At 43.6% G+C, this 23277-nt stretch overlaps 1 protein-coding gene across 1 annotated transcript in view; it reads right to left on the bottom strand.

Annotated features, from left to right (window-relative positions):
- Positions 1 to 1263: 1263 nt before the first annotated feature.
- The window catches only part of etaa1a (ETAA1 activator of ATR kinase a), a gene marked incomplete at its 5' end in the record, with an annotated part of 36042 nt that continues 14028 nt past the window's right edge, over positions 1264 to 23277 (bottom strand). The window contains 6 exons of the mRNA XM_071527273.1: positions 1264 to 1445; positions 3214 to 3870; positions 4102 to 4907; positions 5427 to 5539; positions 5895 to 5959; positions 6542 to 6673. Of these exons, the coding sequence (XP_071383374.1) occupies positions 1264 to 1445; positions 3214 to 3870; positions 4102 to 4907; positions 5427 to 5539; positions 5895 to 5959; positions 6542 to 6673 (1955 nt within the window). The remainder of the gene's footprint in view (positions 1446 to 3213; positions 3871 to 4101; positions 4908 to 5426; positions 5540 to 5894; positions 5960 to 6541; positions 6674 to 23277) is intronic.

Genomic DNA, 23277 nt, shown 5'->3' with positions numbered 1-23277 from the left:
ACATCAAAACTATGAAATAACACAGATGGAATTATGCAGCGACCAAAAAAGTGTTAAACAAATCAAAACTCTCCTATATTTTAGATTCTTTAAAGTAGCCGCCCTTTGCCTTGATGGAAAGGCAAAGGCTTTGGAAAGAAATTCATACATAGGATCAACTTCACTATTTATATTTGTCTAAGAAACTCATTTCAAGCATTTAAGCAGAAGCCTTTAGATCAAAATGGCTTTAAAAGAATGAAAAACACAATACATTCAATCAGGTGGGTCCAGACTGCAGTGTAGATTTAAAATCACTGATCAGATGACTCCATATGAAACCAATAACATACTATAATAATAGGCTAATGCTAATAATAATAATAATAATCTTAGGACCACCCATAAACATCAGGGGGTTAATAATAAAACCCCAAACAATAATAATATTAATAATACTCTTTATTTCTAAAGCACTTTTCAAAGCAGTTAAAGTGCTTTACAGGAAATAAAATGATAAAAATCAATAAACAAAAATGCCAGACAAACTGTTAATAGTCTGATTAGAAAAAAGAAAATGAGTAAAAGCAGCTGAGTCTCATATTCATGATCCAAAAGAGAGAAAAAACTTCCAGAGATGTGGAAATAAATCTGTTCAGCCTGCCGGAGGATCTGGAAGCTTCATCTGTTTACAGGAAACTTCACTCATGTGCAGAAGAGTGAAGTGAGATATCTGCCTTTTGGAAGAAAGGAAAAGTGCAAAAATAAAAAACTGCTGGTGATATTTTTTCCTAAATGGATATATCAAATTTTGGAAAGGAACTCTTCAAATGTCTTAATACAATTAGGAATTAAAAAATAAATACAAGAAATCAACAACATAGCTTAATTACAAAAATATGGGGAAAAAAACCCAAAAAATATATACTACAGTATCCATGTGGATGATTTATTTACATTAATTTTAACAGATACCAGCCCTGCCGTCTGTTATATCGTATCACAGCATTTTTTCTCATGTTAGCAGTTCTACCAATTTGATGAAACTGATAAACTGTAAAACTTCAGAGATTTCTACAACTAAAAAAAACCATAATCACAACTTTATAGTGATTTTAATGCAAGTATAGAGTTTTATATGATGGATAGCAGTGATGAAGCATCACAAGCTGGGCCTTGATAAGAGCTGGAGCACACAGTCACTGTCCGGACTCCGCCTGGTTTAAGCTGATCCTGATCCGACTCTGCTTGCTGGTTTGTCGCTCCGAGTCCGGTCCGGCTCCTTCATGTCGGCGGCCGGAGGTTCAGGTCGGTTCGCATCCGCTGCCGTCTCCTCTCCATCGCCTGCTGCTTCTTCAGCTCGATCTCCGCCGCCGAGCATTTCCCCCCCGCTGCCGTGGAGACACAGGCAGGAGGGAAAGGGGCTGCTGCAGGCTTCTGGGAGAACGTCCCGTTGGTCAAATTACCTGTCAGGTGATGAGAGCAGAGACACCAAGATCATCCACGTGTCCCTGGTAGATCAGTGGCTCCAGTGCTTCATGCTAACACTTTAGCGTACACCATGTTGAGTGATAGTAGGCTCCATGCTAACACTTTAGCATACACTATGTTGAGTGATAGTAGACTCCATGCTAACACTTTAGCGTACACTATGTTGAGTGATAGTAGGCTCCATGCTAACACTTTAGCGTACACTATGTTGAGTGATAGTAATGCTGCATTCCATTGGAAGTCGGAGGTCGGTAGTTCCGAGTTGGAATTACCGACCTCCGATCTAAATGCGTTCCAGTGCGTCTTCTCGGGAAAACATGGAGGCAGCAGCCTTTACCCATTAACGTTAACGTTAGCTATCTGACAGCTCGAGCTACGTTAGCAGGCGAGTTCATACAGCAAAGACTTCTACCTAGTAACGAAGCACAAATCACTGAATTACGTTACAAATGGAAACTACAAAGTTGTTACAACACGTTTTCATAACCCAAAAACTACATATTGAGTAAAATCAAGTTTTATTAAGTACAGATTGATGCTGTGACGTCAGCTGTGTTTATGTCGGAGAACTCGGGCGGAAAGAATCTTTCCTGAATTTCCGACTGGGAATTCAGACTTGAAAATTCCACTTTTCCGTGTTGGAAGTCGAGTTCTGAGTACAATGGAATGCACCATAAGCTCCTTGCTAACACTTTAGCATACACTATGTTTAGTGACAGTAGCTCCTTGCTAACACTTTAGCATACACTATGTTGAGTGACATTTGGCTCCATGCTAACACTTTAGCATACAGTATGTTGAGTAACAGTAGCTCCTTGCTAACACTTTAGCATACACTATGTTGAGTGACATTTGGCTCCATGCTAACACATGAGTGACAGTAGCCACTAGCATCATCCAAAGTAAGAAAATAGACCTTTTAGTAAGAAAAAGTTGTTGGTGTTTTTTATTATATGGCCTGTACATTCATAAAAATGAAATATCATTAAGTCAATCTAGCCAATGCTTATTTTTTCAACTATTTCAGGTGAGAAACCACATATTTATCCGCTGTGCAGTGATTTTTAGCCGCACAGTCTCCCATCGCCCACCGCCTTCACTTCCTATGGAAACAGGGAAAGTAGTCCCTGATGGTTCAAAACAGTTTGTTATTTTTATGACATATTGTGTAATTTTCTCTTGTATACAAAACAAGGCTTTGGCACGTAACATTTAAAATTACTTACCATTTATCTTTACAGCTGCTATAAGTTCTCATTCTCTCACTTTCAGATAATGCTAGTGGCCTACAAATCTGACTCCAGTCTCTGTAACTGTATCTAACATGATGGACTTGTCTGTCTCTTCTTCTGTGGTGTTCACACCAGTTCAGAACACACGAAGAAATAGCTGAATATGACCATCAGTCCAGACTTCATTTTGCTCTGCTAGGCTTTCCAAGCATGAGGAACCTGTTGGTTATCAGATGCCAACATTCGTCCACTTATACCCATAATCCCTTGTGTTTTTGAGTAATTTCTTGTAGTTGGTTGGATTATGTTCTCACTCCTAACGAACCGCACCGCAGTTCTCTTGTTAGGGGACTGAGACTCACATTTTCAGGCGTCTTGGTGCCGTTATTTGGTGCCACACGAATTTGAATGCCAAATTCTTATCTGACCTAAAACAACCAAACTAAAGCAGAAAACGCCGCAGAACTCAAACAAACCGCTCCGAACATGCTCAGTGTGATCGTGTCCTTACCTTTGTTGGTCACTGTGGCCAGTGGGTTGTTTGGCCTCTTGAAGGTAAACTGACTTTGATGGTTGACAGGCGGTGGTGCAGCAGCTGACTGGTTCCCACTCCTTTGCAAATAGGTTGAGCCGTTTGTTCTAGAAGTGTTCTTGGCTTGCATGTATCTGTACGAGTCCTTCCCAGTATCGCTCTGTAAACTCGCTGTACAGTTAGATCCATAAGTCCCAGCAAACGAATTCCCAGCTGGTCTACTTGAACCCGAGGGTAGAGATGTGGGTGTTGGTTTTTTGGGAAACGACTGCTTACAGGTGCCTCCTCTTCCAGAAGCAGACTGTGGATTGGTTGGAACATGGTTCAGCTGTTGGCTCCTGTGGTCCCAGGCTCTGGTGGAAGGAGCCGGCGCCGCTCTCTGGTTGACCGTCTGACCGACCGGCGGCGGCGGCGGCGGCGGCGGCGGCGTCTGCTTGGTGGGAAGGATCTCCACGCTCTGGGCTTGGCTCTCCAGGTCTTCGCACATTTCGCACATCAGGTCGTCATCCTCCTGGTCATCCCAAAGCGAGTCCGACGAGAAGAAAGAGTCCAAGTCTTCATCCGGGAAGTCATTGTTCCTGAGCGGGGCAGGGACGGCGGGTTCCTCCCTGCGCTCAGGAGGTTTATGGGTAGAAACTGCCTCAGGTGCAGAAGGTTTCATTAGGTAACTTTTAGTAGTTTTCGTAGCTGATGCGTTTAAGCTAGTAGAAGCAGACGTGTTGTATTTTGCACTTGAGTTAGCGGCAGAAGTCCTTTGATGAAACGGTGATTCCTGTGGATTTGACTTGATGACGCTTGAATGGCGCGTTTGCCAGTTAAGTTGAGATCCAGTCTCCATTGGAAGACTTTTGCTGGATGAAACCCGACTCTGCGGTGCGTCCGCAGCTACGCCGCGATCTGAGGCAGACTTAAAGTTTGTCGATGCGTCTGTCAGAATCCTTTTGACTGGGAAATCAGGATTAGCTTCCAGTCTGAAGGTCATTCTGTGTTTCCCATTCTCCTTCTCCACTTTAGAGACAGCTGATTGGCCATCTCCGTTTTCTGGTTCACGTCTTACAACTCCATTGGTAGGAATATTCACTGCCTTATCCCTCTGATACTGCATTTCACAGGAGTCTCTCTGGGTTGAACAGTGCTTTGGAACGGCAAAGTTCTGTGGATTTTGGGTCATCTCAAAGACTAAAGAGTCATTTAGCAAATCGTCGTTTTCCCAGTCGTCCTCAAACGCGTCGTTCACTGAAGAGCCTTTGGTGCGTGTCGTGGAAACACTCGAGGTGCGACGATGCGAGGGACCGGAATCTTTCCCAGAAACCCCTCTGGAGGATACAGTGGGAGCGGGTTTTACTTCTGCAGACGGAGCGATCGAAATCTGACTTAAATTTCCATTTAGCTGTTGGGTCGGCCCATCGAACAAAAAATCCAAATCATCCTCCATATGGTGATCCAGGGGCAACTGGACCTGGGAATCTCTCACAGTCGCTGCGTTTACAGCTGGCTGAGAGGTTTCGGGAAGCAAAGGCGGGGGTTCAGTCTCGTTCTCGAAATCCAAGATGTCCCCTGAAAGAAGCTCCAGACTTTGCTGGTGGATATCTTCAGCTTCGTCTTCATCTTGCCGAAACATGTTGAAGTCAAACTGTTTGGCCAGCTTCAACAGGTCGTCGACTCCGTTTGGCCTGTGGTAAAATAAAACAAGTAGCTTTTTGAAAATATGTAGATTGGATACTTACTCTTACTCTGTTTTCAATGAAAGAGTTTTACAATAATGCCGGGAAAGAAAATCTACATTTGTTGACAATTTTCTTCTTCCAGCAGAAAAACTGCATTAGCATTAGCATTTCTCCCTGAAACTAATGGGAACTTTCACCTGCAAGCTAACCAACTAGCTTGCTATTAGCAATACCCAAACATTAGAATGAGGATTGCCAATGATGCTGGCATGTTGCTTTTGGTTAGTTTAATTGCAAATATAAAATGTAGTTGCCTGGTTAAGAGATTAAAGCTAAAATGTTTAAGGTCAATTAAAATCCACAAAAAAGAATAAAAGGCTAAAAAGACTGTCTTTCAGTCTGAAGCTCAGTCTGGGGTCAAAATGTCTACACACCAGAAGCTCTGTCCCAAATAGTTTTATCATCAGATCTTCATGATGGAAAGTCAAAACAGGGTTGGACTGTGTTGTCGGTCTGTTTAAATACCTTGGGGATTTCTTCTTGGGCCGGGGGTGCCGGACGTCTGGAGTGCAGGGAATGGTGGCGCTGTCTCCGATCCACTGCTGTAAGGTCGGCTCCACCACCTTGGGTCTGCCGTGCTTTAGAAACACACGTGACGACACAACAGTAAAACAACTACATGGTGTTTACTACATGGTTGTAAATCCCTTAATGACTGGGTGACCGTTGCTTTTCATGGCTGCACTTGTTCATTCAAAACCACTTTCTGATCGGAGCTGTGAGTCGGAACACCTTTAGGCAGTTAACTCTCTTATCCAGTGAAACTTACAGATCAATTCCTTGATCACTAACATTACAAGCAAGGAGGTCAAGGGTCAGAGCCCTATTTTGGTTGCTTGTAATGTAATATGGTAAAATATGAGTAAGTGCTGATTCAAAATGTCCTTGGCTCATGCAGTTATCTATCAGTTTGGTCAGGAACTTGTCACCAACCTTAGGAGCGATCCTGTTGACGATCTCTGAAATGTCCACAACACCGGTGTTGGTGTGTTTTTTGCCTCTTTTACCTGGAAGGAAACAGAGTCACCACGCTGTACAAATCCAACATATTGTTAAAACAATATGCAACTTTTTGTCTTCAATCCAAATTCAAAGTTGCCTCTATTTATATAAACATACAATGAAAGTTGCTTAATGAAGACATTGTTAAAATATGATTTTGTTTGAGTGGTTAAATTTAACCCTTTTATACGGGCAATTTCTGACTAATTCCAGCCAACGTATCAAAATTGGACTTAGTCTTGATTGGCTCAACTCACTAAACAAATTGCTAAATTCCACTCAAGCAAATTCTCAGCATTTGAACCCTCAATAAATACCCTATTACCTAAACTACATCATGAAGAACATTACTCTTACCCTGAGCCACGGTAGATTTGAAAACAAAAATCATGAAACCTGAATAATACAGGACCTTTAAGCATTTTGGGTTACCTAAGTCTGTGGTCGACAAAATGACAACACTCTACCATTTGAATGATAAACTTCAGTTTTCTAAAATGAATAGACCTGTATGGTGTTTTGGAAACAAACTCTTCAAAACCACGTTCAGCATCATGAGACGACAGTTGGAGGTTTACCAGGTCTGTTGGGGGAAGGAGAGGTGGCGTCCCAAATGATGTCCTGCTGAAACTCGGACTCGTTCTGCGGCGACTCTCCGGTGAAACCTCCAACATATCTGGACCTCGGCACTCGGGTCGGGGTCTTGAAATCTGGACGTGAAGAAACACACACCAGCTGATTCTGACTGTGTGTTCACACTGCGAGCAACAAGTCAGCACAAGTCCATTCACTTCCCACAGAGCTGAGCGACCTGGGAAACTTCAACAGCCAATCAGATTTCTGCACTTCCTTGTTTCTCTACTGATGTGATTTAGTTTCATGAACAATATTTCTGCCTGACAAGAGCAAAATGGAGGAGAAGTTGATTCCAGCCGTTCAAAGCTTCAGTTCTCTACAACTTTTATTTGAAAGACAACAGGAATAAACGTCTCAAAAAAGAAGCTTGGAGAACGGCTGCAGCTCATCAGCAATCTGAGATAGATCGCATTTTGAAATAGGGCTGCAACTAACGATTATTTTCTTTGTCATTTAATCTGTCGACTATTTTCTCGATTAATCGATTAGTTGTTTGGTCTATAAAATGTCAGAAAATGGTGAAAAATGTGGATCAGTGTTTCCCAAAGCCCAAGATGACGTCCTCAAATGTCTTGTTTTGTCCACAACCCAAAGATATTCAGTTTACTGTCATAGAGGAGTAAAGAAACCAGAAAATATTCACATTTAAGAAGCTGGAATCAGAGAATTTTGACTTATTTTTCTTAAAAAATTACTCAAACCGATTAATCAATTATCAAAATAGTTGGCGATAAATTTAATAGTTGACAACTAATCGATTAATTGTTGCAGCTCTATTTTGAAAATAACAATTTCAACCCGGTTAGCAGTCAAACAGCCCTGAACATCAGCATCAGGATCACAGTAACAAAGATACGCAGCAGACAGTCGACTGTACACATCATTCTACACAGGCAGCATTCAGTCGCTCTGTGTGGTTGCAGCTGTAGACAATTCGGGGAGAAATTTCTCCACACTAAATGACTTCAGGCGCTGACTGCTTGTACCACTTTTCTTCAATTTATATCAATGGCCTATTTCCCCCACAGCAGATTTTTTCTGCACCATAGCACAGAGGTGCGGTGTGGAATATCTGACTGCATGGGCCTACATGCCCAAACTCAAAGTCATAAATCAAGGCCGAACTGTCTGCTTCCCTTGAGCTCATCCTGCCTTATTTCCACAGAAGACCAACTGGTTAATTTGACTGAAGGAACTCACGGTAAACTTCAGCATAAAAAGATAGGATATTCGTGTAAATGATGCTTTATTAATCCATGTACGGAAATCCTCTTTTCTCCTGCTCCCTGCCCTTCCACAGGCAGGTCAGAGGTCAGGGTCTGGAGCTGGTGGGGGTTCAGTCACTTGCTCAAGGACACTTCAGCAGGGCAGACAGTGGACCTGAGGATCCTGGCACTGAATCAGCTGTATAGAGATGTACTGGTGGATCTCTGGTGGATCATTTAGCTTAATGAAATAGTTCTGTGAATTTATAATAACCTTCATGTTCATTTCTGTTAATGATCAATACCAACTATAGCTGCTTGTTATCAGCCCCATTATGTTCCGTTATCATATGGAGGAAGTTATGACAAACTCCATTCAAAGATCAGGCAGATTAATGTTGCCTTGCTTACGGGCATAAATACACAACTTGTGAAACATTACTTATGACGTTTTATGAATCAATACCATCGTCTGCTAAATTCGGCAAATGTATCATCCACCAAGCAGTACTTTATTTCAATAAAATCTCAACTTTTATATTTGGTTCACACTGCTCGCTACCGCCATGATCTACAGTGTATTTTGGTGGAAGACGACTGCAGGAGAAACAGGTGAACACATCCTAAAAGTTAACATCTTACCGAAATAAGTAATTTTAAGTATGCCGAATTAAGCAGTGAACCCTGATGATTCCCAAAAAGGTCTTAAGTCCTGTTCTACGATGTATGAAATTGCCAGATATTTGAATGTAGTTTGGCGTACGGTTCTCTCCATACAAGAGCGCGGAACGTTATCAGGGCGTATAACGTTACCCAACAGACTGGGAAGCCAGGTAAATTAAACACATTTGACAACTTAAAATATGAGCTAAACGAGCGATCGGACAGTAACGTCGCTGACCTGTCTGGTGGGACTTGGGAGACTCGACAACATCAGCCGGTCTCGGTGTTTGCTGAGTTTGTCTGAAACTCCGACTGAGCCGGTTTGCTTTTGGTTTTGATCCGCTTGTCGTCGGACATTGTTGGAGCTGTGTGTCTGTCAGACGAGACGGAGGGTTTAACTTTCTCCGGACTTCGTTCATGTTCACCGGTGTTTCTCCACTACTCGTCTGTTAACGATGTACCAGTGCACAGTTTCTCTGTATCACTGGATTGTGCTATTTACACTGTATTTTGTTATAACTCGGGCCAGTCTGCGGAGTTTTTGAACGTCCCGCCATCTTGTTGTTCCCAGAGTTCCATTCGAGGGCATGTTGAAGAGGCGCAAAGCTGCACGAATGCTGCGCAGCATGCGCAAACCAGACCGCTGTTCCAAAACAGATATATTTCACTTACAGTATATATTCACATATTTCAGAGATGTTTAAAAAATACTTCTTCATGTGCTGATGACAATATAAACTATTGCAAGTATATCCAAAATATATTTTGGCCTGTCAAAATAGGCCTATATTTTGAATGAATGACATCTACATGAATATAATATTTTTTTTGTATATTTAGAAACAAATTCAAATCTGATTGGTTGAAATAAACCTCAGTGGGCCAAAGAACCACAGTTTTTTAGTGAAAAAGACAAGCGGTAAAGACGAGGAAGCTAATATTATGAAGCCTAGCGCTCTGCTACTAACTGAAAAAATACACTTTATCCATACTAAGTTATCTAGGTTAGCTAGTTAGCTAGCTGACCTTAAAGTTCAAACTAGCCAAACTAGCCTAGAGCTATCTAGGTAAACTAGTTAGCTAGCTGCTGACCTTCTACATAATGAATGAATAAACTAAATAAGTTACTAACAGATATATTTGAATTTATATTTTACTTTAATTCCTTCTTTGCCGTTCAAGTTTGCCAGTTAGCAAACTTGCTAACTGTGGTTCTTTGGCTCCACCCACTGAGGTTTAACTCCACCAATCAGATTATTTCTGTCTCCAGAGCCGCTCTGCCTCTGAGAAATGTTTGAAGAACTAAAATTACAATTTGCCACAAATTCACACAAATATGTCTGCAATGCAAATCATTACAGAACATAGATTTTAACAGTTATTGCCAGTGATAGTTGCAATTACAGCTGCAGTCACAATTAGAATCATCATGAATATCCATCACACATGCAAAGCAACAGAAAACCCCTGTTCATTTTATATCTCAGAGATATTACACATCAAATAATCAGATATGTGATGTGTTTAAAAGAGAGAGAGGGAGAGAGAGAGAGAGAGTGTGTGTATGTGTGTATGTGTGTGTGTGTGTCGGGGCGGCTGAGGCAGCAGAGGCAGTTGGCTGGTTGCAGTGGATGTAGCAGCTGACAGAAGCAGCAGGGGTTGTTTGTGAAGCTGTCAGTGAGATCTCCCTCCGCCGCCTCGCTGTTTCCCCAAAGGAAGGATTAGTGCATCAACAACCTGCTGGGCCTGCAGTATATATAGACATTAATGTGCATATTGATGCTGCTGCAGAAAAAACAAGTTTCATGTCAAAATGAGATACGCGCCGTTTGAAAACACCCACTTGGGCAAAGTGATAGATAGGAGATAACTGATGATAACACTTTCACAGAGCGGATGCTTGATATATTAGAGATATTGAATGAAGCTGAAATGAAATGAAACTTTATTGATCCCTGTGGGGAAACCAGGTCGCTGCAGCAGCAGAAGTGACAGGATTCAGCTGGGAAAAGGAAAATAGAATATAAGCACACAAACAAAAAATAAATATATATAAGCACACAAACAAAAAAAAGCAAACAAAAAATGTAAAAACAAAACAAAACAATAGAAATACTGAAATAATAAAAGTAACAAAACAGAATATAAATAATTGTGGAGTTATGTAACTTGCTGCCCACAATTTTAACACGTTAAGCAGACTAGTGTAAGACTAGTAAGACTTCAAAGCTCCATATTATTCAGTTTTCATGATTTTGTTTTCAGCTCTCCTCTGTCTCCAGTTCAGATGCTGCAAACTGGACCCTGATTGGACGGACTTCAGTCCTTTTTTAATGAGGGAACCAATCAGGAGCGAGTCCAGCTGTGATGCGTTTCCTGGAGTTAGTCTGAGACCGACTGGAAGAAAGGATGAATGTTTGAAAATGCAATAACTAAACCAAATAAAAAAAATCCAAATTGCAACAACATCTTCATTTAACATCTTAAATCATATATGTATATAAATCAAGTAAAATTTGAAATCCAATATCACAGTGCCTTTAAGACAATTTTAACACGTTAAGTACAGTGTGATGAACTTCAGGCAAGGATCTTTTTGGGAAACAAACTCATAATATATTCTAGATCAGTGGTTCTCAACGTGGGGTCCGGGCACCACCAGGGGTCCTTGAGGAGGTTCCAGGGGGTCCCCAGCAAATGGATGAATTGTTAAACTTCACCATTATTTAATTCACAAGAAGTGAACACAGTTAGAGAATGTAGAAGAATGACTTTTTTGATCATAGTTTCTCTGTTATCTCTCTACCTGCGATACAGATAGACATGGAATTCTGGACAAAATCATATCTGACAATAAAAATATTCTCAGATTTGGGTCCGAGAGACAAAATCTCATCAAATGGGGGTCTGTGGCTCTAATGTGGACTAAATTAGGGGTCCTTGGTATGAAAAAGGTTGAGAATCACTGTTCTAGATGAAGACTGTTTCGTTCCTCCTCGCCCGCTGCAGACCGAGGTGAAAGCCGAGTGATTCATCAGTGTCCCGCCGCCCGATGCTCCGCCCCTCCACCTCTCCACCCCCTCCACCCCTCCGCCCCTCCGCCCCCTCCGCCTGGCTGCTGGCCAAACACAGATATGCACCATATTTCATGGCCTGTGCCTCCGAATAGAATCCCCCGCTGTTCTAAAGAAAACATTGTGTTTCGATGCACTGGAAGAGGAATCCGTCGCCGCGCTGTCAGGAAGGAAAAGGTAGCTACCTGCTTTTTGCATTACGGCGGCACGGGGGCCTAAATGACTTTCTTCCCCCGGCGGACGGTGTCCTGCTTTGAAATGCGATCCGGACGCCGGTGTGGAGAGAGAGAGAGAGAGAGAGAGAGAGAGAGAGAGAGAGGGGGCCTCCGCCGCTTTCAGGCCGGCGGATCATAGCGCAGTGTCAGATGCTGCTCTCTAATCTCACCAATCTATCACTGTCTGCTTAGATGTGCCACAGAGCCTTCAGGGTGCTAACTACAGTATGAACCCTGATCCACAAGCTACTGTAATCAAACCCCAACTCACAAGTCAGTGTGCAGCTACTGGAGGAGTCTGGACACTGAGAAACATTTTCTGTGTGGTGGGAGAAACACCGGATACTTCTTTTTATATTCTTAAAGGGGCAATAAGTAAGGTTTTTACCGCCACATAGCACAAAATGACCTTAATATATCTGATCTGTTGATGGGTGATGGCTGATCAATAGCAGTGACTCAGTGATTACTTGGCCAGCTGCAGAGAAAACTCACTTTCCTGCCTCTACTCTGTTGGAGCAAAAACTCAGAGTGCCTGCTGCTGCCGGTGTCGATGTTTCAGCTACTAAAGCGAAAAATCATCCTTCTCAAACTAACAAAACTAATGACAAAGCAGATTTATTATTCCAGTATTCAGCATGTTGATATATCAGCTCTTCAGTAGACGGTTCTGTTTTTATCTCCACTCAAATCAACCAGCTTACTCCTCTACAGTGTGAAAACGTGACTTTATCGTTTGTGTCAATTACAGGCCGCCGTAGCTCAAGGGGACAGGAGGAATTCCTATTGGTCGCTGATAGACGTCAATAAAGGTCATAAATTACTTCATATCCCTTTAAGATATGGCACAGCTGTTTTCTTTAAAGTGGTATTTCACCGATAATTCCCCACAACACTGAGACTCTCTGTAACTCTAACTAAACAGTGTTGCGCAAGACTGTTTGTAGTTCTGGGAAATGTGTGAGACAGTCCAGAACATTTCTCTACTTTTTTTTGGTGAAGTGTCCCTTTAATGTCTGTCTTAATAAATGTCTTTATGACCGAACTGCTGTCATGATGATGTGCTGTTCTCTGTCCTCTGTCCTCTGTCACTGATGGTCCTCAGCCTGTTTGGATCACAGCCTGTAAAACACAGTGACCCCTCATGACCTCCTGTTGGAGCAGGATTGTGAACTTTGACACCGAATCATGATCGTACTTCCATTTCTCAGGGTATTTTACTTGATTAATGTATTGAAAGAAGCTTGGAGGCTGCAAATATGAATCATTTCACAAGAGAAAGGATTTTATCACAAAGCTTACAAACATGGCAATGCATTTGTGTAACAGAAACATTTCTACCTTCTATAAATCATTTTGAAACCCCCAGAATCCTCTCCTGCCCCCTGCAGCTGACAACTATATTCTCCAGTTGTGGAAGTCATTGTACGATGTTTGGGTTTATTATTGTTAGCTGCAGTGTCTGGTATTATTTTCTATCCAAGTGTATACAATGGCGTAGTCTTGGTTCGGTCTCCTTAACAGCCTTCATCTCATTAAGCACATCAAGCTAATCATCTCTGCTAAGCAGCTTTACTCGGAGTAGCTGCGCTCGGTTTATTTTTGTTTCCCCTGGAAAGTTTTTTCACCTCCAAGAAGCTGTCAGAGAGTTTCAGCTCTGATCCTGCTGCTGCCTGACAGGGAGAGAAAATGGTCATTCAGCAGGTATTTAAGGAAGGACAGGACGCTTCACTGGAAATGCTGCTATTAGACTGTAGTGTGTGTGTGGTTTGCTGCCTTTGAGTCCATTGGAATTTCACTATAATGGAAAAAATATCTGCTTTGTGACATTTATACGGAAACATTTTGCCTCAAATAGTGTCATCCGAAAAAAAACACACACACACAAGGATTCAAAGGGACGGAGCGTGAAGATGTCTAATTCAAACCAGCGGAGACACGGCTTGGTTACAGACAGACAAAGACCAACGAGGAAAAGTCTTTTGACCAGAGAGTGTGAAGCGTTTTTTAACAGACAAAAAATGTAAGTGTGAGGAACATGAAGCAGACGGACAGACAAGCCGGCAGACGTGACATCATGCGCCGCATCCAGCCTCTTCCCTCTGAATCACAGTCGCTCCTAACACAGAACATCTCCTCTATCAGCCTGGAGAGGAATCTCATCACCGCTCTTCAGCCAAGTCTCCGGAGCCGCGAGGAGGCCGGAGTCCACAGTTTACTGCACAACACACTTCAGATCTAATGTTCCACCAGTTCCCCTTCAGATTTCCACTTCAACACCCACTTTAATGTGTGCAAACGACTCCAGTTACCGTTTCATTACCGGCCTATAAACTCTATGATAAGTGGCTCCGTCAGATCCATTTGAACGCCGTCCAAGAAGTCGCCCACAAAGTGCCCACTTACCCCGCTTCAATGTATAGTATGCGTGTGTTTGGCCTGGACTAAATGCTGCATTTACTGCCACTGACTGGCCCGTTGTAATCTATGTCAGATGGCTTCCAAGCGTTTTGTTTTGTCTGAAGTACAAAGGGGAAACAGAGCAGGACTCGGTTGAGTTTGTGCCATGAGGCAACAAGCTGAAACATCCCGTCCCGAGGTGCCAGCGGCTCCCACACCAGGCTGGAGCCGGGCCGCAGGCGGCGTTTGCGTGCCCGGGAATCACCTTATTGTGGTGAGCGATTGAATTTCACAAGAATTGGTCCCATCGTTGCGGGCGCGGAGAGCCGGAGCTCGTCCCCGACGGCTCCGGGTTTACACGGCACAAAACATCCGTGTGATGAAACGACGAGGAGCGTGGAACCGTTTCAGACAGCAGAGGCGAACGCTGCGGATTTTGAAAGGAGAAATTTTTAAGAACTCATTGCTTCGACTAATAAATTCAAACGTATACCAAGCTAATCTGTTTTCACTCCAAAGCGAAATATCCGCAGGAATGCATTCGTTAGTAGATTATAGCCGCTGCAGCCTCAGCTGTCAGTGCGCTGGGCCTGTGACAAACAGCGTCTCCGTGTATTTGAACATGCAATGGAGCAATGAAACCAGCGGTCCAAAAAGTTCATACTTCACAAATCTTGCTTCCCAGGATTGCCAATGCTATTTGGCTCATGTCAGTTAAATCTACTTCTGTGGCGACGCTGGCCAAAACCTCTCTTCAGAGGCTCCAGGGGCTCGGTGTCTGTTTAACAGCGCCGCTCTCTTCCAGCCTAATTTTCCCCTTGTTCCCCGGACACTTCTCATGTAGTCAAGAGCGGCCCGCTCGCTGTTCCAAAAGCAAGGGTTGTTTGGATTTATGGAGAAGCTTTACTAGACTGCTGGGAACCGGAGTGCAATCACAGCGCTGCAATGAAATCCTGAGATTATTCCGCCTCGGCCATAACTGGCTTCGTTTTGACCGAGTGCGTCCAGACTCCAGATATGCAAAACAATTCGAGGAAATTTCTGTCACATATCATTCTTGCCTCACAGAGTCAAAAAAAATGCTGTTTCCTCCATCTGCACCGCTTTTATAGACAAACTTCCTTAGACCCTTGAGAGGCGGAGGTAAAGTGTGCGGCCGCAGAGAGAGGTAAAAACTTAATGGAAATTAACTTCTCGTCCTCTCAGGACAGGAGAGGACAGTGTTTGTTTAAAGGGTCGCTCCCAGCTCGGCTTTTCAGACCAGCGTCGCGGCTTTCATATTGAAGACAGATTGTCCGCGTTTACCAGTAAACAGAATCGGATGTGACTGTCCCTTGTGCGGAACACACCGACCGCAGCCATGTTTCATTTTAGCCACAAACAACATTCCCACCTGGCAGAAGGGACTGAAGTGAGACAGAGGCGAAGCTCACAGGGGAATTCATCCGAGGCAACAAGGATTTGCAGTGGAGTCACTGTGAGGCTGCTGATGCGTCTTCTTGGGAAATGTTGGCCTACAGTTTTGACCTAAAAAGTTGCTCAGTGCATCCCAGCCTCCATAACTGTTCTCTACTCCACCTGCAGCTTGATGTGGAGCCACAGACAGCCACAGACAGCCAGACAGCCACAGACAGCCACAGACAGCCAGTCAGTAACACTGCCAGGGTTGGAGGTTCAGTTCCCGCTGGGACCGGCCGAGCTGAAAATGTCTGAATTCATAATAATAATAATAATAATAATAACTTTATTTGTATAGCACTTTTCTAAAAACAATGTTTACAAAGTGCTTTACATACAATAAAATCCAAAAGCAGCAATAAAAAAAAATCGGCATAAAAGGTAGTATATCAGGTAAACAGGTACAACTAAAAAAAAAAAATAAAATAACAAACACACAATTGTTCTTTGCTGCATTCACTGTGAGCGACTTGTTGACGTGTCGCTCTGTTCTGACTGATTGTGGGCGGGGCCAGAGGCTCTGAATGTATCTATGTGTTGGTATGAAGCTACAAGTTTATGAACAAGTTTATATGTAGTATTGCTTTTCATAACGTTACATCGTTTTCACGAGTTACGACGGATCAGCTGTTCTCCAAGCATCTTTTTTGAGACTTTTATTCCTGTCATCTTTAAAATAAAAGTTGTAGAGAACTGGGAAGTTTTGAACGTCTGGAATCAGCTTCTCCTCCATTTTGTAGGCAGAACTGAACTGTTGTCCGTGAAACTAAATCACATCAGTGGGGAAACAAGAAAGCAGTGAAATCTGACTGGTAGAAGTTCAGTCATGGTGACGAGCTTGTTGATCGAGTTCCTCTGGTGGCTCTGGAGGACTGTAAGGGACTGAAGCGGACCTGTTGATCCTGCTGCTCTCAGTTTCCCCTTTTCCACCAACATGGGACGGGTTCCCTTCCGGTTCTCACACCTAATTTAGAACTGTTTGGAGCATTTCGACCAAAAATAAATTGGTTCGGAACCTGAAAAGTTGGTTCCCAGCTGGAACCAAAAAAAATAGCAGGTTTTCAAGTGTGAACCGTGATGACATCAGTGGGCGTGTCATACTCTACAGGTAGAAGAACAGAACAAAAGCTCGCAGGTAATCAATGCGATCCGCCATCTTGCTACTACTGTTTACTTCCAGTGTGCATTGTGCAGTGGTGGAAAGTAACTAAGTACATTTACTCAAGTACTGTACTTAAGTACAATTTAGAGGTACTTGTACTTTACTTGAGTATTTCCATTTCATGCTACTTTATACTTCTACTCCACTACATTTCAGAGGGAAATATTGTACTTTTTACTCCACTACATTTATTTGACAGCTTTAGTTACTAGTTACTTTGCAGATTTAGATTATTAATACAAATTATAAATCAACTAATAAATGATGATATATTTTTATAGGTTAAGCTACCCAGCAGTATATAAAGTAATTAAAATTAGCTCCACCTTTACCAACTGCAACATTAAATTGATGAACACATTAATGCATCAATGATTATAGTCCAATAACATGATATATATGATTCTGAAATGGGCCATTCTGCATAATGACTACTTTTACTTTTGCTACTTTAAGTATATTTTGATGCTAATACTTTTGTACTTTGACTTAAGTAAGATTTTGAATGCAGGACTTTTACTTGTAACAAAGTATTTTTACACTGTGGTATTTCTACTTTTACTTAAGTCAAAGATCTGAATACTTCTTCCACCACTGGCATTGTGCAACGCCCTCCGTTGATGACACATCCTTGATTACAATGGTTCCGCTCAAAACTGGTGGAAACGCGGACCGGTTCGCTAGAGAGCATCAAGGTTCCAAGAATCCTGAACGGAACCGGTTCAAGAACCAGAGCTAGTTTGGTGGAAAAGGGGTCAGTGTGAACTCATGGTCCGGAGATTTGAATGAAATATACCAAATGCTGAATGATGTTACGGATGGAACCGGCTTGCTGCTCTTTCAACGTGGCTCCAACACCCCAATCAGAGAGGGGTGCAGGGGTGTGGAGGGTTGGGGGTGGGGGGGGAGGGGGGTTCCTATTTCCTCCAGGGGACAGGTCGACCCCCCCCCTCCCCCCCCTCTCCTGTTTATGTCTGCTCCTGTGTCTCCACGCTCTGCCGCTGTGATGGATGGCCACAGGGAGGCCGCTTATTGGAAAAGGAGTTGATTTACCGAGGAGCGGGGCAGTCGAGTTGCCCCCCTCTACCCCCCCCACCCCCCCACCCCACTGCTAGCATGCCTGGTGATGTCATCAACCAAGGTCATCTGCCCCTCCACACCTCACCCTCACCCCACTCCAACACACACAAACACACAAAACCTTCACTGCTTCTTTGTTGTGGTCACCTCCACTGAAGTCCACTGATGCAGGGCTGCTGGACGGGGTGTGTGTGTGTGTGTGTGTGTGTGTGTGTGTGTGTGGGAGTGTGTGGGTGGGGGGGAGGCGGCCGATGTGCCTTTGATCAGCGGGACGGGCCGGAGCACATGTGCTTTTAGCTTAATTACCCAGATTCTGCTGCTTGTTTATCTGTGCAGCACTTTATTATACACAAAGTGAACGTTCCCCTCATATCGTTTCTCTTCCTCTATAAATCGACTGTTTCTCCTCTGGAGAGAGAGACGGACATCTGATCTCTCTCACGCTCTCCCAGACGAACGGCGCGCTGCAGGCACTTTGTTCAGATGAAAGCCGGACTGAATATATAGAAAATAAATTACTATAGTGAAAGCTGAAATCCAGACTTTAATGTGACTGAGTGATTATTTACATAATAATATGAAGTAAGGTTCAACCGATGGCTTTTTCAAGGCCGATACTGATACCAATATTTTTAGACTGAAGCTAATATTTTGTGTCAATAGTAAATATTCTTAAATTTGACCACTTCTTTCATCATATATTAGAATAATTCAGTGTTTCCTCCAGAATTGTATCCATTAAACAGCATTTAGACCATCATGGGACACTAAAACTCTCCACTGAAACCCAGTCTAATGAAATCCTTTTAGAGTTTTCCAGAGGTGGACGACACTGACTGGCTGATACCTGATATTTAATAAAAGATCAATATCGGCATCATATGTCAACAAACTGATATATCGGTCTAGAACATATGAACCTACATTTTGTTTGGTTAATAACATTTGTGTCATTGCTGGTATGTCTTAATCCTTCTTCGGCTGGCGTCTTGAAGGTGGATTTGTGTTTATTGACAAACACCTGACAAATGGCCGGTTCAGGCCCCGCCCCCACCTGCTAACGAGCTGAGCTAATTGAGCTGATTCTGAAGGTAAATTAGTCAGCTCCGGGCTAACCCTCTCAGTCTCATTAACCTGATTAATACGAGTCTCCTCCCAGACGCAGATGACTTGTCAGTCCGAGTCGTTAGTGGCTCTGCTCGGCAGGAGAAATGACCGGAGCTGAGCGGCTGCTGACAAATCTCCGGTGATTTCCAAACTGCCAGCGGCCGTTTCACTGAGATCTTTCATTCTTCGGTTTGGACCGTGGCGTCTCTTGCTTTTTCTTTTTTTTTTTTTTTTGTACTTTCATATGTTGACAGTGTCTTTTTTGTGTGTATTTGATATTTGTTTTTAACAAAAGCCCATCTAAGAACAAACATTGCAAAGTCGCTTATGCTATAAATGTTATGAAATGTGACATCAGACTATTTTTTAAATGTTCTGTGTCTATCTGTCCCTATTCGAATAAACACTGAATGAATACTTTGTAAACTGTTATTCAGTCAAACCTGTCTCATAGTAGACAGAGTTCTGCTACGCCACAAGTGGTGAAATGCTTATAAAGTTTAGTTTAAATGCTTATAAGTTTATAACATTATGAACACTAGGCTTTGTAACACCCTGCATGAGCCAATGTAATCTTTTAAATAAATCTCTTAAAACACATTTTATGCTTTTAAATAACAGGTTTTTATGCATTTATTCCCTCATGTAGGCCTATCTTTTTCTTTTTCAATTTGATTTTAAACGACTGACATTTTTATTATTGTTTTTATTTCATCATTTTGTTATTTTTTATGTCACTAGCTTTTATTGTTTTGTTGTCTGTAAACACTTTATAACTCCATGTTGAAACCCCGCTCTGCTGTCTTTAAACTGTCTGCATGTCTCCAGGTAAACAGATGATGATTGTTCCTTGAAACGAGCGCGACTTCCTGTCCGCCGGGTCGATGCATCCCGTTGGGGTAAACTGACCCCCCCCTACCTCCCCCCCCTCCTCCCACTCCACTTCCTCTCTAAGGTAACCATGATCCTCCCCTCCCTGGTGTTCCTGGATCCTCTGTCCGACACCAAATACCTTCCCCTCTTGCCCCGCACAAGGGGGAACACATCTAATCCGTCCTGAAGCAAGCATTTAATTAAAGGCGATAAATTATCCAACTTTCATTTGAGTTCGCCTGCATCCCACAGGCGCGACAAAAACCCAGAGAGCGTCAGGCGGCGGAGGGAAAGGAGAGGAGGAGGAGGAGGAGGAGGAGGAGGAGGAGAGTGAGATCATGGCGGCTGTTGTTTTAAAGCAGAGTATTGATGGGCCGGGTCACGGGCCCAGACCTGGAGGAGGAACCTGGTGGGGCAGATTAATGTCTGCTCGGAATTTGGGTCTGCGCAGGCTGGCGTTCGTTATGCGAGTCCAAATTAGGAGCCGCTTTGTTTAGTTAAACCTTTTACCTCTGCCTGCAGCCAGGGAGGGTCGCATTTATCACCGTCTGTATCTGCTGCATTCCTTCCTGCTGAGCGAAGGCAGAGCTTCACACCATTAAGACCGTCTGAAGCAGACAGACACTAACACACTGCACACACACCAACACCGCCTGTATTTACAGTACGTCAAACGTGAACGGCATACACACACTCAAAAACTCTTCTCTTGATAAGCATAACATGAATTATACACATAAAAACACATACACACCTCTCTCCTGTTATCGCCTTTTACTCATGAGGCCTAGATTCAAAGCCTTCAAATCTCAGCCTCCAGCCTTGAACCTCCACCTTTAGCCTTTAGTCTCCAACCTTCATCCTCCAATCTGCAGCCTCCAGCTTCCAACCTCCAGCCTTTAGCCTTTAGCCTCCAACCTGCAGCCTTTAGCCTCCTCCTTCAGCCTTTAGCATCCTACCTTCAACCTTTATCCTCCAACCTGCAGCCTCCAACCTCCAGCCTTTAGCCTTTAGCCTCCAACCTGCAGCCTTTAGCCTCCTCCTTCAGCCTTTAGCATCCTACCTTCAACCTTTATCCTCCAACCTGCAGCCTCCAACCTTCAGCCTTTAGCCTTTGGCTTCCAGCCTTTAACTTCCAACCTTCAGCCTTTGGCCTCCAGCCTTCAGCCTCAAACCTTTAGCAACACAGCCTCTAGCACCCAGCCTCCTGCCTTCAGTCTTTAGCCTCCAACCTTCAGCTACACAGCCTTTAGCCTCCAACCTGCAGCCTCCAACCTTCAGCCTTTAGCCTTTAACCTCCAACCTTCAGCCTTTAGCCTTTGGCCTCCAGCCTTTAACCTTCAGCCTTAAGCCTTTGGCCTCCAGCCTGTAGCCTCCAACCTTCAGCAACACAGCCTTTAGCGTCCAGCCTCCTGTCTTCAGCCTTTAGCCTCCAACCTGCAGCCTCCAACCTTCAGCCTTTGGCCTCCAGCCTTTAACCTCCAAACTTTAGCAACACAGCCATAGAGTCCAGCCTCCTGCCTTCAGCCTTTAACCTCCAGTCTTTAGCCTCCAGCCTTCAGCCTCCAGCCTTTAGCAACACAGCCTTCAGCGTCCAGCCTCCTGCCTTCAGCCTTTTGCCTCCAACCTCTAGCCTTTAGACTTTAGCGTCCACCTTTAGCCTCCAGCCTCCACCCTTCAGCCTTTAGTCTCCAGCCTTTAGCCTTTAGCTTCCAGCCTCCGACTTTCAACCAAGTCTCCAGCCTTTACCCGTCAACCTTCATCCCCAAGCCTTTAGCCTTTAGCCTCCAGCCTCCAGTTTCCAGTCATCAGCCTCCAGCCTTTAACTTTCAACCCTCAACCATCCAACCATCCAGCTGTCCACCTTCAGCTGAGCAGGAAAGCAGTCGGGAAGCAAAAGCAGCTCCAAACTGATTCATTACTCTCCTTATGATGTTCTTTCCACTGCAAACCTCCAGAGGTGGATCATGAGCACATTACCAGTACACACCTGATGGCAGGAGCATGCATACTGTACACACACACACACACACACACAAATGAACACACACAAACATACACATATATTCATGCGTGCATGCACACACAGATACATATACATATGTACACACACACGCACTCACACAGACATGCATACGTGCTCAGACAAAGAGACACACACATACATGAACACACATACACGCACTTACACACACACACACACACACACACACACACTACACAGGCCCCTTTCACACTGCAGGCCTTCATGCTCAATTCTGAATTGCTGTTTATACTGTATCTGAGTGTTTTGGATGACTGTTCATTTCTATTCTAGGATGTAACCCAAATCTGACACGATATGAGCTGACAGCGATGTGCAGAGTGACAACAACAAAAGACGTCACATCTGTTTCTGTTTCCAACACGTTTCAGTTACAGTATCAGCCTTCTGGTTTTGACTGAATCGAGGCGTCTCTCCCTTCTTGTCTTTCTCTCCATCGTTGTTTTTTAAACCTTTACTTAACCAGGTGAGTCCCATTGAGATTACAAGATCTCTTTTTTCGAGGGAGCCCTGGCCAAGATAGCAGCAATACAGAGTTTCAAACAACATACAAGCAAACATTAAAAGCACATAAAACAAAACATACAGTAGCAACTCACAGAATCATATGCCTAAAAGACAGACACAAGGAAACGGGTCTAGCTAAGGAAGCAATTACAAATTCCAATTGAATTTGCCTCCAAACCCTTCACTACATTTCTGAATGCCCTCATCGGGATCAGCTCATCTAGCTGCAAATCTGTCTGCAAGTGGTTCCAGGCTGCAGGGGCGGAGAACATAAAGACCCGTTTGCCAAATTCAGTGCGAACCTCAGGGACGAACAGTAAGAGGGTGTCATTTGAGCGCAAACAATAATTCCTAGTTTTGAGTGAGATATAACCACAAAGGTAAGAGGGGAGCAGACCAAGGATGGACTTATAAATAAATATGTACCAATGAGTGACTCTGCGCAAGGCCAATGAAGGCCACTGAACTCTGGCATATAGGGTGCAATGGTGAGTGAGATCTTTGCAGCCTGTGACAAACCTCAGAGCGCTGTGGTACACAATGTCCAGCCAATGAAAGCACTGGGCAGAGGCGTGCATGTACAACAGATCACCACAGTCAAGCAAGGGAAGGAACGTAGCCTCAACCAATGTTTTCCTGTGTCTGGTCGTCCTCCATGCTAACGCTCAGCCGAGCCGCTGTGGACGACAGCATCATGACAACTGTCTCCGGTGAATGATGGAAGACTTCAGGTAGCAGCAACTCTGACAAATTCAGATTTGAGTGTTCAAATACAAGTCTCATGTCAGTCTCATGCCTCAGGATCTGATTTTATAGCTCATATTCATGTGATCTAGATAGATAGATAGATAGATAGATAGATAGATAGATAGATAGATAGATAGATCACC

This window comes from Centroberyx affinis, unplaced genomic scaffold (genome assembly GCF_046629955.1).
Source record: "Centroberyx affinis isolate AG114_WGS23_722 - 3 ecotype Tasmania unplaced genomic scaffold, CSIRO-AGI_Caff_v1 ptg001514l_1, whole genome shotgun sequence".
Taxonomy (NCBI): domain Eukaryota; kingdom Metazoa; phylum Chordata; class Actinopteri; order Beryciformes; family Berycidae; genus Centroberyx; species Centroberyx affinis.
This window is presented reverse-complemented; position numbering and strand designations above follow the sequence as displayed.